General features: G+C 41.0%; 1 protein-coding gene across 2 annotated transcripts in view; it reads left to right on the forward strand.

Moving 5' to 3' along the window:
• The window catches only part of CACHD1 (cache domain containing 1), a 212,656-nt gene that overhangs the window by 108,053 nt on the left and 89,790 nt on the right, over window positions 1–14,813 (forward strand). For both annotated transcript variants that reach the window (XM_023258777.2, XM_045035964.1), the window contains one exon: window positions 7,304–7,452. In XM_023258777.2, the coding sequence (XP_023114545.1) occupies window positions 7,304–7,452 (149 nt within the window). The remainder of the gene's footprint in view (window positions 1–7,303; window positions 7,453–14,813) is intronic.

A 14,813-nucleotide genomic window follows, 5' to 3' on the forward strand; every position in this document is an offset into this window, starting at 1 on the left:
TAAAGAACCAAATCCTGAAACTGCTGGGAAAAATAATAATTCTTGAGTAATAAGGCTGGAATTGAAAGAAAAGGGGATCAGCTATTAAATTCTTATCACGGCACAAAGGTTTTTGAATGTCAAATGTTAAACTCTTCTACATTCAATAGGAATTTTGCTATGAATCTTCAGTCCCCTAGGGTACCTTTCCTGTCTCTGCCTGTCAGCTTCATTGTTATGCATTTTAAATAAAGCTTTCCCGAACATTCAAAACTCCTTCTGAGTTTTAGGGAAAAGACATAAATAAAGTGTGTACTGTGCCTTTGCATTTTTGTTTTCTTTTACCTTTTTTCGAACTGTGTGCCTACCCCACCCCCAATCTTTAGAAGTTTAAAGCTAAGGTAAAAAAAAAAAAGACCTTTAAAAACGGGGGGCTCTGGGGAAGTATGCAAATGACAGAAATGTCTATGGGAAAATTAAGGGAAGTGAAATTCAGCAAGAAAGAAATTCATTGATGTTGTGATGAAACGTTGTCACTGGAGATGATGACAAATTAGAATCCGTTCCCATGGGGACCGGCGTGCTACCTACTGATCATTTGACCCATGGCTGAATGTTGGCTAGCCAAAGAATTGACCCAAAAGATGACAAGATGGTTTTAGTCCCGTTGCCTCATCAGCATTCAGGAACCCCTTAGGGATGAAGGGGGAGAGGATAAAGAAGGATAAAAGATGAAAGCTGGGCTGTGGAAAGAAAAATGTTTTTAATTACACTGAGGAGGATTGTGGGTCCACCTGTAGCTTTTTGTTAAGAAGTCCTTTGTTTTCTTCTGTCTGCAGGGATCATGGCAGGCTACAGACCCAGAATCTGTCTGGCCTCTTGGAAGGGTCTGTGTTGGTAGCTGGTCCTCTTTAGTTTAACAGAGACATTCAGGATTTAATCTCTCTGTGGGCTATCTTTACTCAAATGGATATTGTTGTGCTCACCGAGCAACCTGGATTTGGTTAGTATGCTGAAAGAGCTTGCTTTTAGAGTGAGAAAGAGAAAACTGCCCCACAGTGGAGCATGAGTTGAAGTTTCCACAGTGAGCCACTATCCCCTTTCCTTGTCAGAAGGGCACAGGGAGGTCATCTCAGGCAGTGGGGTTAAGGGAGGCCGGAGCACGACATGGGAGTCAAGGGGCCCTTAAGTTCCATATGCCTCAGTTTCTTCCGTTGTAAAATGGGAATTAACAACTGCATGGTACTGCCTCATGATGGCAGATAAATTGAATGAAAATCCAGCGTGGAAGATTAGATTGAATTATGAAACTTGCTTCTGAAAGGAAAAGAGCAGGGCATCCACTCTGTTCTCTTTCCGGGTTATGAACAAAGTTAAACACCGTGAAGTAATTGGAACAATTTTTTTTTTTTTTTAAGTAATTGGAAACAATTTAAGACCATTTGATGTATCTGACCTCATAGTGACAGGTAATAACAGGTTTTGTTTTCGGAGAATACATTATTTCAAACTTGGCCCTCTTTTTTTTTTTTTTTTCTAATTCATTTATTTTTGAGAGACATCGCGTGAGCAGGGGAGGAACAGAGAGAGAGGAGACACAGAATCCGAAGCAGGCTCCAGGCTCTGAGCTGTCAGCACAGAGCCCGACGCAGGGCTCAAACTCAGGAACCATCAGATCATGACCTGAGCCGAAGTCGGACGCTTAACCGACTGAGCCACCCAGGTGCCCTGGCCCTCTTTTTTTTTTTTTATACTGGTGGTAGAATTCAATTCTAAACCTCCACAAAGTCTTGACTTCCGTAGGAATTATGTAGAATTCTAGGTAAGTATTTTCAGAAGTCTAATTTTTATTATAAAGTAATGAGACTGTGCATGGCTTTTAGTAATCTGTCAAGATTTTATAGCATTTGTTAAAATGGATTTGAAAAGAAGTGGGAAGAGGGGGCTGTTAGTCTGTGGGTATTCCAGAGAGAAACCGTGTTGCACACAGGTTGCACCTTTGGCCCTGAAGTTAGAATAGGACTGTGTTTGGATCCCAGCTCTACTGCTTACTAGCTTTGTAAACTTGAGCAAGTTACTGAACATTCAGCTTCTGCTTCTGGAAAAAATGCAGATGTGTGTATCTCCCATGGTTCTTTGAAAGACTAAACGGAGACATGCTTGTGAAATGCTGAGAACAGTGCCCCCACATAGTTAGCACTCAACAAACGTTGGCAATTATGATTTTTTTTTAACAAGGCAAGATGGGGTTTCACCACGTGAAAGGCAGGAACTTCTGACCAAAGTGGAGGGGGGGGCTTGCATTTGAGACCTTTTGTTAAGGGTCATGTGTGTCTGGGCTCTGTGTGCAAGTTGCTGCATCCACTGAGGAAAAATGCAGCTTGAGGGGCGTTTGGGTGGCTCAGTTTGGCTGAGTGTCTGTCCGACTTCGGGTCAGGTCATGATCTTACAGCTCGTGAGTTTGAGCCCTGCATCGGGCTCCGTGCTGGTGGCACAGAGCCTGCTCGCGCTTCTCTCTGCCTGCCTCTCTCTCTCCCTCTCTCCCTTCCTCCCCCTCCCCCCATAAATACATATATTTAAAATGCAGCCCATGCTAACGAGGAGGCCGAAGGCAGACATTCCCAACTTGCCCCTGCCCTGCTCCTGCTTGCAGTGCCTCCCTCTGTCCCTTTCCTTCTTCCCTTCCCTTCCCTCACCACACACCCCACTGCAGGGAACTAACTGTTTAGTTCCACAGACAGCCCAGCAGTGGGGGACTCTGCACCCTGGCTCTGCGCCTTGGCTGGTTATGTTAATGAGAGTTTCATTCCTCACATCGGTGTGATTTGTCATATTTTTAAATGTCAAGTCACTACTGAAGCTTCTTTTCAGTTTGGTTTGTGTGGAGCAGATAGTGAATACACACAGGTTTTATAGACAGGATGGTTCTGAGTTTAGGTGACTGGCTTTCACAAAACCACCTCATTGATAGAAAATAATGATCCCTAAATTGTAGGATCCTTATGCATAATATGTGGTAACTGCCACTATGCAGTAGCTCTTAGACTTTTGTGAACAACCCCAAGATCTCTTTGCAACAGATACTACAGTCTTGATCGTTCTGATGGTATAGATGGAACAGTTGGATCTGAATGGCTTTGTATAGCTCAGCCTCAATATGTTTATCTTGGAGCGGAATTCAGCCTATCTTGGGTGTTCAAGTTACGTGTTGCTACATAAAAAAATACCCCAAACTTAGTGGCATGAACAATCTCTTTATGCTTGTGTATTCTGTGGGTCAGGAGCTCGGGCCAGGCAGGCAAGGGTGGCTTATCTCTGCTCCATGATGTGTGGAGCTTCATCAGAGGAGACTGGGGGCTGGAATATTCTGGAGGCTTCTTGACTCCTCTCTGGAACCTGGGCTGAGGTGACCTGAAGGCTTGAGCAACTGGAGCTGCCAACCAAGCACTTAACTGTGGCCTCTTCATGTGTCTTGGTACAGCAGGGTAGCTGGAGAGCATTCCAAGGGAGACCTGCGGAAGCTGCATGGCCCTTATGACCTCGCCTCAGAAGTTGCATGGTGTCAGTTTCTCTATACTTGACTGGTAGAAGCCATCATAACTCTACCCAGATTCAAGGAGTGGGTGGAGAGAGAGCAGGGACCCCCACCTCTTAGTAGAATGTTAAAAAAAAAATTGCTTGGGGCGCCTGGGTGGCGCAGTCGGTTAAGCGTCCAACTTCAGCCAAGTCACGATCTCGCGGTCCGTGAGTTCAAGCCCCGCGTCAGGCTCTGGGCTGATGGCTCAGAGCCTGGAGCCTGCTTCCGATTCTGTGTCTCCCTCTCTCTCTGCCCCTCCCCCGTTCATGCTCTGTCTCTCTCTGTCCCAAAAATAAATAAACGTTGAAAAAAAAAATTAAAAAAAAAATAAAAAAAAAATAAAAAAAAATTGCTGCAAATTTTTGTAAAACTGCTAAGATTATGGTTCTATCTTGGGATGTGTTAGAGCTTCTGACTTCTTACAGGGAAGCAAGCTGCATAGTCTCTATTGCAACGACTTTGCCACTGTAGAATGAAAGCAGCCATAAACAGGTAAACAAATGACTATTTCAGTAAAACTTTGCAAACATCGAAATTTGAATTTCCTGTAGTTATTATTAACTATAACAAAATACCTTTTTAAAAAAAAGACATTTAAAAATAAAAATCATTTTTAGCTCATATAAAAGTAGACAGTGAGACAAATTAAAATATCCTGATTGGGGAGCCTGGGTCGTTCAGTTAGTTAAGCATCCAACTTCGGCTCAGGTCATGATCTCACGGTTCATGAATTTGAGCCCCGTGTCGGGCTCTGTGCTGCTAGCTCAAGGCCTGGAACCTACTTCGGATTCTACATCTCTCTCTCTCTCTCTCTCTCTGCCCCTCTCCTGCTCACTCTCTTTCTCTACCCCAGCCTCTCAAAAATAAGTAAATGTTAAAAAAAATTTTTTTAAATAAAATATCAGGTTTAATTAGATCTTTGTTCAAAGATAGAATTTTCCCAATATGTAGAAGAAATACCAGGTATTTCTCAGATGTTTTTGTGTGTGTGTGTGTGTGTGTGTGTGTGTGTGTGTGTGTTTGAAAGAAAGACAAAAATGATCACAAATTGCATTTTAGAAGTGAGTTTGTGAAGATCTTATTTAAAATTTCCTCTTTATTTTTTATTTTTGAGAGAATGTGAGCTGGGGAAGGGTGAAGAGAGAGGGAGACAGGGGATCCAAAGCAGGCTCCGAGCTAACAGAGCAGTGAGCCTGATGTGGGGCTTGAATTCATGAACTGTGAGATCATGACCTGAGCTGAAGTCAGATGCTCAACCAACTAAGCCACCCAGGTGCCCCTAGAATTTACATTTTTTCAAGCACACTTTATCTTTATCTTGTTACAGAACATTTGTTGCCAAGCACAAGGAAGGGCTATATTCTTGGTATTGTAGGTGGAAAATGAATGATATTTATTTCAGAACCTAAAGAGAAAAGATAAAACGTGCTCTTCTTTTTTTAAATTTTTTTTTCAACGTTTATTTATTTTTGAGACCGAGAGAGACAGAGCATGAACGGGGGAGGGGCAGAGAGAGAAGGAGACAGAATTGGAAGCAGGCTCCAGGCTCTGAGCCATCAGCCCAGAGCCCGATGCGGGGCTTGATCTCACTGGACCGCGAGATTGTGACCTGAGCTGAAGTCGGACGCTTAACCGACTGCGCCACCCAGGTGCCCCTAAAACGTGCTCTTCTTGATGGAGTTCCCAGAAATATATATTGTTGCTATTGTTGTTTTTAAATAAGTAGTCCAAGTTTTTAAAGAGGGTATTGGTCGTTAGACCAAAAGATAAGGTTGGTGACTGGTTGTTTTTTTTTTTCTTTAATTTTTATTAATTCATTAAATATTTATTGTCTGCCTGCAATGCCAGGCAGGCGCTAAAGATAATGAGATGAACAAAAAACACAAGTAGTACCCGCTCTTACAGAGCATACAGTCTAGTGTGGGAACCAGACATTAAACAGATGACAGCATTAAAGTGTAGAGTATGTTATGAGGGGGGAATGCAGGGCACTGTGAGAATATACTTGAGGTTTTCAAGCTGGATCTGTTACCCTATCTCTCACCCTCAACTATCCATTGACTGTAAGAGTCTAGGTAAAAGGATTATTCCATTAGAGCACACTGTGGTTTCAAAACCAGCACAGGGGCGCTGGGTGCCTCGGTTGAGCGTCGGACTCTTGATTTCAGCTAGGGTCATGATCTCATGGTTCGTGAGTTTGAGCCCCTGGTCCAGTCCACACTGACAGCACAGGCCTGCTTGGGATTCTCTCTCTCTCCCTTTCTCTTTGCCCCTCCTCTGCTTGTGCACACACTCTCACTCTCTCGAATAAATAAACATGAAAAAAATAGCACATTTGCTAATAAGCACATTGTTACTTAGCATCCTGGCCTCCACCTACCACATGTCGGTAGCACTTTGTACCACATTTTAGTAACCAAAATCATCTCTAAGCTTTGTCGAATCCCCTCGGAGGCAGAATCACCAGTGGTCTAAATTAAGATGGGAAGTTAAACTGCATCTATACATTTTGTTTCAAAGACCTCAGCAAAAAAAACATAATTTTTTAAAATAAATGCTAGCTCAGGGATTAGAATTGCAGGTGGATTTGTCAATTTAGGGGGGCCTACAATACCTCCTCTGAAAATGGTGAGACAAAATGGGACAGCCCTTTATCGAATTAAATGTTACACTCATACTCTTGTTACGTGTAGAAATGTTTGTACCTTATAGTTTGTACCATACATAGCAAGGCTGAGAAGGTTATTTGACACTCTGAAAACTCCCAAATATCGATGGGACAAGATCGAATTGAGGAATTGGCTTGAAAATAACAAATGAAGATATCCTGATTTGGCTTCATGTTCTCAGCCTGTAAGCTATTGGATTCTGTGAGTTGATGACCCAAAGGAGATGATTAGTTCTCCTCTAGTGTGCTGATAATGAATAGCTCTACAAAACCAATTAGCTATAATTCTATCAGTCATTTCATTTGGGTAACATTTTGTTGAAGGGGAAGAAAAACAACACTGTTTTCCTTGGAGATCTATAATTAAGCTGTGATATTTGATGGGAACAATGGAAGAAAAAGCAGTATGCTTATCAATTTGCTTTTGTTTTTCCCACATGAAAGTAAATGATGATGAAGTGTTCTGTTCACAGCAGTTAAGAAAGACATTTGTCCATCTTAACGGTGTAACAGACCAAACAGGAGTATATTTCTAACTATATATTTTGTTTCATAGGGATGTCTACATTGTACAACTCCAGGGATTTGCCATTCACATGGAAGACTGTGAATGGTGCCCCCTGGAGTTTTGTAGCAGAAGATACTGAATGTCCTTTCCCTTTTTCACGTATTTTCCCCTTTGAAAATCTGTGTGAATCCAGAACCATGAATAGTGGATTGTTTTCTTACAGTCACTGTTGTTGCTTTGTAAGACCTAATGCCCACTGTCATGCTGACAATAATATCAATAGACTTTGTTTTCCTTTGTCTAATTAGACATTTTATGGATCAGTATTTTTCTGTTGAATTCAAGCACATGAGAAGTTCATAATGTGTCATTAGCTATCACAAGATGGCAGGTATTGTTTTGTTGTCTGAGTATCCTTCTGTGACTTCTGGGCATTTTGCAATTTGTGGTTAGTTTTACCTGAAGTTTAATACATGCAGCTTGTGACACAAATTAACGAGCTTATTAGAAAAAACACAGTTGGTTATTGCGTTAGGCTTTCGATTTATTTTGCTTACCCTTTGTCCCCCAGCTAGCCAAAAAAATCCGAGAGAAGTTCAATCGTTACTTGGATGTGGTCAACCGGAACAAGCAAGTTGTAGAAGCTTCTTATACGGCTCACCTAACCTCTCCTCTAACTGCAATTCAAGACTGCTGTACGATCCCACCTTCCATGATGGAGTAAGACTTTAAAAATATTTTTTTCTTGTTTAAACCAGGAATTGAATTGCTTTCCATTCATATTCAAAATGCCTGTGCTTGTTTATTGCAAAGTGAATAGTATTTCTATCTTAAATAAGCCTTTTGTCTTTAAATAGACGAGTAATTTTTAAAGAAGTGGGGCTCAACATAGTGTATCCAAGAAATTCCCAGACCTTCCCTGCTCACCTTTTTGTCATGTTGGAATTCAGTTTCAGAAGTATCAAATATTACTTGAGTACAAAGTTGATGAAGTCTAGAAAATTACATTTTGTCATGTGTCAACTAATGGGTCATGAATAAGCTAGTCTCATTGCTTCTAGTAATTCGCCTAATTTAAGAAAGTACTTTTTGTCTTTAAGAGTAACAAAAATTCCCACTTTTTTCTTTGGTAGTTTTAAAAATAACGTCTACACTAACGGGAAATGTGGCTTCAGATAATAATGAAACAGAATTAGTATCCGTATGGTTAGGGATATTTTTATTTATTGGCCTAGTGATATTTATATTTGGAGGGGTGTGTAGAATCATGTGATGCTGGAAATTGTTTGTAGTGGAAAGAACACTTAACTAAAGGTAAGAGAACTTAATTTTTACTTGGTCTCTAGCCGTGTGACCTTAATTAATTAATTATGTGCCTTTTCTGTCAGTGGATAATAATCTTTATTTTCTAGGGCTATTTCGAATGGCTAAAAGCTGTTAACATACTTTAAAGATTATGAGTATAAATGTTACCATAATTGGTATGTATTATTCCCCTCTTTGTACAGTGAGTGCTCTTGGAGCCGTGCAAGGGATAGATACAGCAGTTTTTGGTGGTTAAATGTTTTGCTTCCATCAGCAGTTTTTTACTTACAGTTTCTTGGTGGGGTATGGAGGTAGCAGGACATCCTTAAGTCATTTTATTCTCCTTCTTTGTGATACTAAGATGAGTCTTTCTCTCTGCAGCCTAAAGAGGCTCCTAGTCATTTACTCAACTAAATGGAAAAATGTATACAGTGTAGAATGGGACTGTCTGGTTATGAATCTTACCTAATACTCAGATGGTCTTGGGTATTTGATGTCTCAGCCACCCTGTCTTCCTCTCTAGAAAGGGAACAATAATGAATACTTCATACAGTGTTTTGAGTATTCAGTGTGATCAATTGTGAAAAATTCTCTGTAGTTCTGAACAAATATTAGCCCTATTACTTATATGCTTCCATATCACATGAACATTTCTTTTTTTATTAGGTATAATCAAAGAAGATGTCCTTTTTTGTAGTTGGGACATCAGTAACTTAGTGTTTTTGACAATTTCTCTCTTACCTAAAAGAAAAGGAGGGCTCACTTGGGTTTTGAACCAAAGAAAACATCATTTTCAGAACAGGGAGAAAAGCTGGTATAGTAAGGGAGAAATCCTTGAAGCTAGAATTACGCTTAAAACTGTGGTTGTCAACCGGGGGTGATTTCCATCCTCCTTTTTTCTCCCCCTTTCCCCTTGAATGTTTGACAATGTCTGGAAACATTTTCAGTTGTCACCCTTGGAAGGTGGGGAACAGTTACTAGCATGTAGTGTGTAGAGGTCAGGGATGCGTCTATACGGCCTATAATGCACAGGACAGAGCCTCCAGAACAAAGAATTATCTGGCTATAGGAGGTTTTCATAAATTCCTAAGTGGAACTATTGCTCTGGTTGAAACGAGCTGGAATCGATTGCCCTCTACCTGGAAATCTATCCCCTATGTCTTCCCATTACTGGCCCACCTTGTGAATTTCTATTAATGTTTCAAGAAGTAACTCCACAGTTTGCCTCTTTCCATAGCTTTCAAATACCTCCTTCCCCCCCCCCCCCTTTTTATTTCTCTTTGCCCCTGGAGGGATTCACTTCTCCCTCATCTCTGTTCCCATAGTAAGTTTGAAATGCCTCTATTACAGTATAGAACTTGATGTTATGGCAGGTTGGTGGTGGTGACTCTGCCTCCCCTGCTGTTCTGGGCAGGGATTACACTTCATCCCTTTTTACCCCGGCACCTGGCAATTGTATTTAATTACTACTTGTCAACATCTGAATTGAGTAAAGGGCTGTCCACTCTCCACGTGTTAAAACTCTGGGGGTGAGGGGGCGAATACTGAACATAATTAATAGCACAAAATGTGACACAGAGAGATCCTGTGGTTCCTCAAAGCAGAGAAATGTACCAGGTGGATGGCATCACAAAAAATTTATGTACTTTAGAAGTATGCATGTTATTTGATATCATTTGAGGGAATATCACAAGAAAATAAGACATTTTTTAAAAATTATTTTAATGTTTATTTTTGAGAGAGAGAGAGACAGAGCATGAGCAGGGGAGGGTAAGAGAGAGAGGGAGACACAGAATCTGAAGCAGGCTCCAGGCTCTGAGCTGTCAGCACAGAGCCTGATGCAAGACTCAAACCCACAGACCATAATAAGATCATGACCTCAGCCGAAGTCGGATGCTTAACCAACTGACCCACCCAGGTGCCCCAATAAGACATGTTCATAAAGAGAAGCTTGTAAAGAAAGTCATTGTACTGCCAGTTAGAGAATATTGTCAATATCCTAAATTTCTAATAGGGGATTGATTAGTCAAGAGAATTGTATCCCATCCATGAAAGTGAGATGGTGGGCGCCTGGGTGGCTCAGTTGGTTAGGCAACTGACTTTGGCTCAGGTCATGATCTCACAGATGGTGAGTCCGAGCCCCATGTCAGGCTCTGTGCTGACAGCTCAGAGCCTGGAGCCTACTTCAGATTCTGTGTCTCCCCCCTCTCTCTACCCCTCCCCTGCTCTCGCTCTGTGTCTGTCTCTCAATAATAAATAAATGTTAAAAAAAAAAAGAAGTGAGTTGGTGAGACACAGCCACACTGTACAAGAAGAGTATTTGGTGACTTGTGAAAATGGCCATACATACATACACACATTAAAAGTTTGGGAGGGGGGGCACCTCGGTGGCTGAGTTGGTTAAGTGTCTGGCTCTTGATTTAGGCTCAGGTCATGATCTTACAGTTTGTGGGATCAAGCCCTGTGTCGGGCTCTGTGCTGTCAGTGCAGAGCCTGCTTGGGATTCTCTCCCTCGGTCTCTGCCCCTCCCCCTGCTCACTCATTTTAATTAATTAATTAATTAATTAAAATACACCTAAAAAATAAATAAATGTTTGGGAGGACTCACATCAAAATGTATAGGAATAAAGATAGCAATTTCCATTTTGAATACGCAGAGATAAGGATTGAAGTCTGAGATGCAGACTAGGCAGATATTTGCCAAAATTCAGCGGTCTGCCTTTTGGTGAATATAACAACACATAAAGTGTAGTCTCTGCCCTCCTGGAATTTCTCATCTAGTTCAGTTTACCGTCAGGGACTTCAGTTGTAGTCGTGGCGGGGTACGTGCTGAGTAAGCAGGTTAGGTAGAATGAGAGGCTTTTCCCTCCTTCCGAGGTTGGATTTGTGCGTTGAATGTTGCATGGGCACTCTGAAGAGCCATGATGCAATCTTACCTCCTCACTAGGGGTAGTTGACAGGACCAACCTCTGTATGGGGTGAATCTTGCAAAACCAGGGCAGTTCTGACAACAAAGCTGGGTAATCAGAAGATTTACAGATGAGTAAAGAGGCATATTAAAGAGATATCTGATCAAAACTCTTCACAGCCGGGAGTGGCAGAGGATGACTACCCCTGGTAGAATCTTCCTGGCTCTGAATAGAGCTCACTTACCAGGGATCTGTGTTTAGGAGTTTTTGAAGTAACTCTGAGCTGATGCTTTTCTAGCAATTGGGTGAACACAAACACTTACTAAAATTATGAGACTCAAGGTGCCTGGGTGGCTCAGTCACTTAAGCAGCCAACTTCACCTCAGGCCATGATCTCATGATTCGTGAGCTTGAGCCACATGTCAGGCTCTGTGCTGACAGCTCAGAGTCTAGAGCCCGCTTCAGATTCTGACTTCCTCTCTCTCTGCCTTTCCCCTGCTAGCACTGTGTCTCTGTCTCTCAAAAATAAATAAAAAATAAAGTTATGAAACTTAACTTTTTAATGAAGATTCAAGAATGGGAAAGAGTTACTAGTAAGTTGTTGGGGTGAGCCATGATAGGAATCCTTTGCTGCCTTTGTTTCGGTCCCTCATAAAACACTTCGCTGCACCACTTTGTTTTGGTATCTTATTGAGCACATTTTCAGTGTGTATTTTAATCCCTCCAAAAATGTCTCCATTTTGAATCTCAGGGAGTTCGTGTTGGAGTAAAGTGCGGACAGGAAGAACTCCCAGTCTTTAGAAGCCATTTGAGGACATGACTAAACAATTTTTTTTTTAATGGTAGGCAGATTTGGTTTTGAATCCTACCTCTTTCACTCATAAGTTGACTTTGGGGAGTCACTTAATCCTGAGCCTCAATTTCCTCATCAGTGAGCTGACAGTAAGGATAGTCCCTACCTCACAGGGTCACTTAGGGAAATGTTTTTAGGTTGTAATTTCCTTCTTTTAGAAGTATGGGTATTATTCTCTGTGTCAGGACATACTCTTTTTTCCCTTATGGCAATAACAAAAGAGTCTTTTTTAAGATAATATACTTAAAAACTGAATTAACCTAAATGAAAATATTAAGTGAATGTGACCAAAATCTTGAAGCTGATAGATATGATAATGACTGAAGTTCCTGAAAAATGGATTCAAGGTCATTTCCAAAGTCCTTCCAAATTGTGAGATTTTACAGTTCTATAAAGTAGACTTTTTATGCCCCTGATGTATATCTGGCCACGTGCAAATGTATTAATACTGCTATTATAAGTTTAAGTAATTGACTTGCAATAAAGGACCTCCAGTCTGAGATCTGGATTTTGTCCGTTGTTTTTTGTTCTTTTTAATTTTTTAAAATGTTTGTTTATTTTTGAGAGAGAGGCAGAGCGCAAGTGGGGGAGGGGCAGAGAGGGGGGAATCACAGAATCTAAAGCAGGCTCCAGGCTCTGAGCAGTCAGCATAGAGCCTGACGTGGGGCTCAAACTCCTAAACTGTGAGATCATGACCTGAGCAGAAGTCGGAGGCTTACCTAACTGAGCCATCAGGCACCCCTGGATCTTGTCCATTCTTAAACATCTGGGCTCTGTAAACATTTTTTGACACCTAGCACTGGCCAGTGGTGCTCAAGGTATTTGCTACTAACATTTTAAAGGCCTGTGCCTATTGACTTTGCTTCTTCTCTAAAAGCATCAAAAATAAGGTAGTATTAGGACAATATTTTTTATAACTGATTTTAACGAATGGCTAATATTCACTTTTTGTTTCAAGCCTAGAATTTCAGTTTTGCTGACTTATAATCCATTTATTTTTCTCATAAAGGCTTGATAATGCATATTTTAACAAAATGCCCAGTTGTGAAGAGAGAAGGTCTTTAAAGTGTCCTATCATAGATTCTGAAGGTTTATACTATGTTGACAACAGAGAGAATCTACAAAGCAGCAGAAAATTGATTTTTCAGATAATTTTGATACTTTGCTTCTCAGGCTACTGAACTCCTCCTACTCAGGAGTTCTACAAGTTAATTATTTTATACAAGGCCTTGCATAGAGATTAGGTACTTTGTCAAGTGTTTGCTGAAGGAATGATCTGAAGAATTAACCTCCTCTAAAATGGAGAAAAGTTAATTTATGTCTTAATGTAAGACAAACTCATTTTCAGTGGTATCACTTAAAATAATTTTGAGAATGAGTTCAGTTACTCATGTAATTTAGTTAACAGCTCCCCTTGTGTTGTGTTGGGTTGCTGATGAGGGCACAGGAGAGACTGGGCTCTCCCCCAAGGAGTGCACAGACACACAAACACATAATTATCCTCAGGGACAATATCTGTCTACAGATGTGTTTACCTTAGCCCCACAAGATGTTTTAAAGGTTTTTAAATTTATAATTTTTTAAATCTGTTGCCAACACTTAAATTTGGGGAGATTACACATTTAAAAACTCCAAATTGCTGTCTTCTCTAATATCAGAAGATCTGGCAATAGTGGGTCCACATTCCCACTGGGCAGCAATCGGTTTGCATGAAGAATGGCTCCCCTTTGAGGACAAGGCCCACAATCTCCCTGACATACTGTTCCCGCTGGTCCCTGTAGGTTACACCCAACCCAGTCCCCTGACTTTGATCACCTGCTTGGCCCACACTAATACGTGAGTTTGTAACTCCTGCTCTAAAACGAACATATAATATTCATTAATTTGACTTAAGAAAATATCCTGTCCATACTCATTCTGTCAAATTTAAAGAATATAGCTCCTTTATGCATAACATTTAGAATATCTGTCCCTGAAATCTGGCTTGCCACAGAGATGGGGTTCTCTTGAGCACATCTGAACCTGTTGTTTACTCAGCAGGGACCGACCAACCCTTGGCTTTTATTATACAAACCAATCAATAATTTTATCTTCCATGTCTTTTAATCCATTTCTCTCCTCCCTCTCCCAGTTTCGTTTCGTTTCGTTTCTTTTCTTTTCGTTTCTTTTCTTTTCTTTTCTTTTCTTTTATCTTATTTTTAAAAGAAGGGAACAATGGTGAGGGTAAACTAGGAAGTAAATGCTACGAAGATGAACTTAGATTTTTATTTCTGTGTCTCCAAGTGGGGTTCAGTGCTTTTGACCTCACTGAATTAATGCTTGTGAATTGGTTAATTGTGGTGGGACTTGTTAAGGCCTCTAGGCCAGGTTTGAGATGAGCAAAGCAATACTAGAATGAGCTAGAATAAGCAAGCAATTGTTTCTAAGCCTCTTGGAAGCCAGCCACCTACAGCTAGACTTCAGCTCTATAGAGAATTCTCTCCTACCTATCAGGGCAGACTTAAAACTTCACTGATTCCAAAAAGTGAAGAAACTCTGGGAAATATTGTCAAATTAGATTTCTGGTATTTTTCAAGGAGCTCTTTGAGTTGGAGCATCCACTGGGATTGATGTAGTCACTGGGGAAGACAGGGTATGACTCCTCTCATTTTCTGAGAACCCAAATTTAATGCATCTCTGGCTGCCACCCACTAGAACAGTAGGATTTCAAGAGTCAGGCCTTACCACAAATCTGTTGGGGATATTGTGCTATAGGTAAAGCAACCAGCATAGGTTCTGATGCAAGAAGTACAAGCTCATGATTGCATTTCTCATGAATAGCCATTGCTGTAAGCCTGTTAGAGTTCTCCAGAGAAACAGAACTGATAGGAGAAGATATGTGAAAGAGAGGCAGAGGGGGCGAGATTTATTTTAAGGAATTGGCTGGCATGATTTTGCAGATACAAGTCTAAAATCTGCAGGGTAGCCCAGCAGTCTGGAGACCCAGGAACAGTTGCAGTTCCAGTCTGCTGGCA

Source organism: Felis catus, chromosome C1, assembly GCF_018350175.1.
Source record: "Felis catus isolate Fca126 chromosome C1, F.catus_Fca126_mat1.0, whole genome shotgun sequence".
Classification (NCBI taxonomy): Eukaryota; Metazoa; Chordata; class Mammalia; order Carnivora; family Felidae; genus Felis; species Felis catus.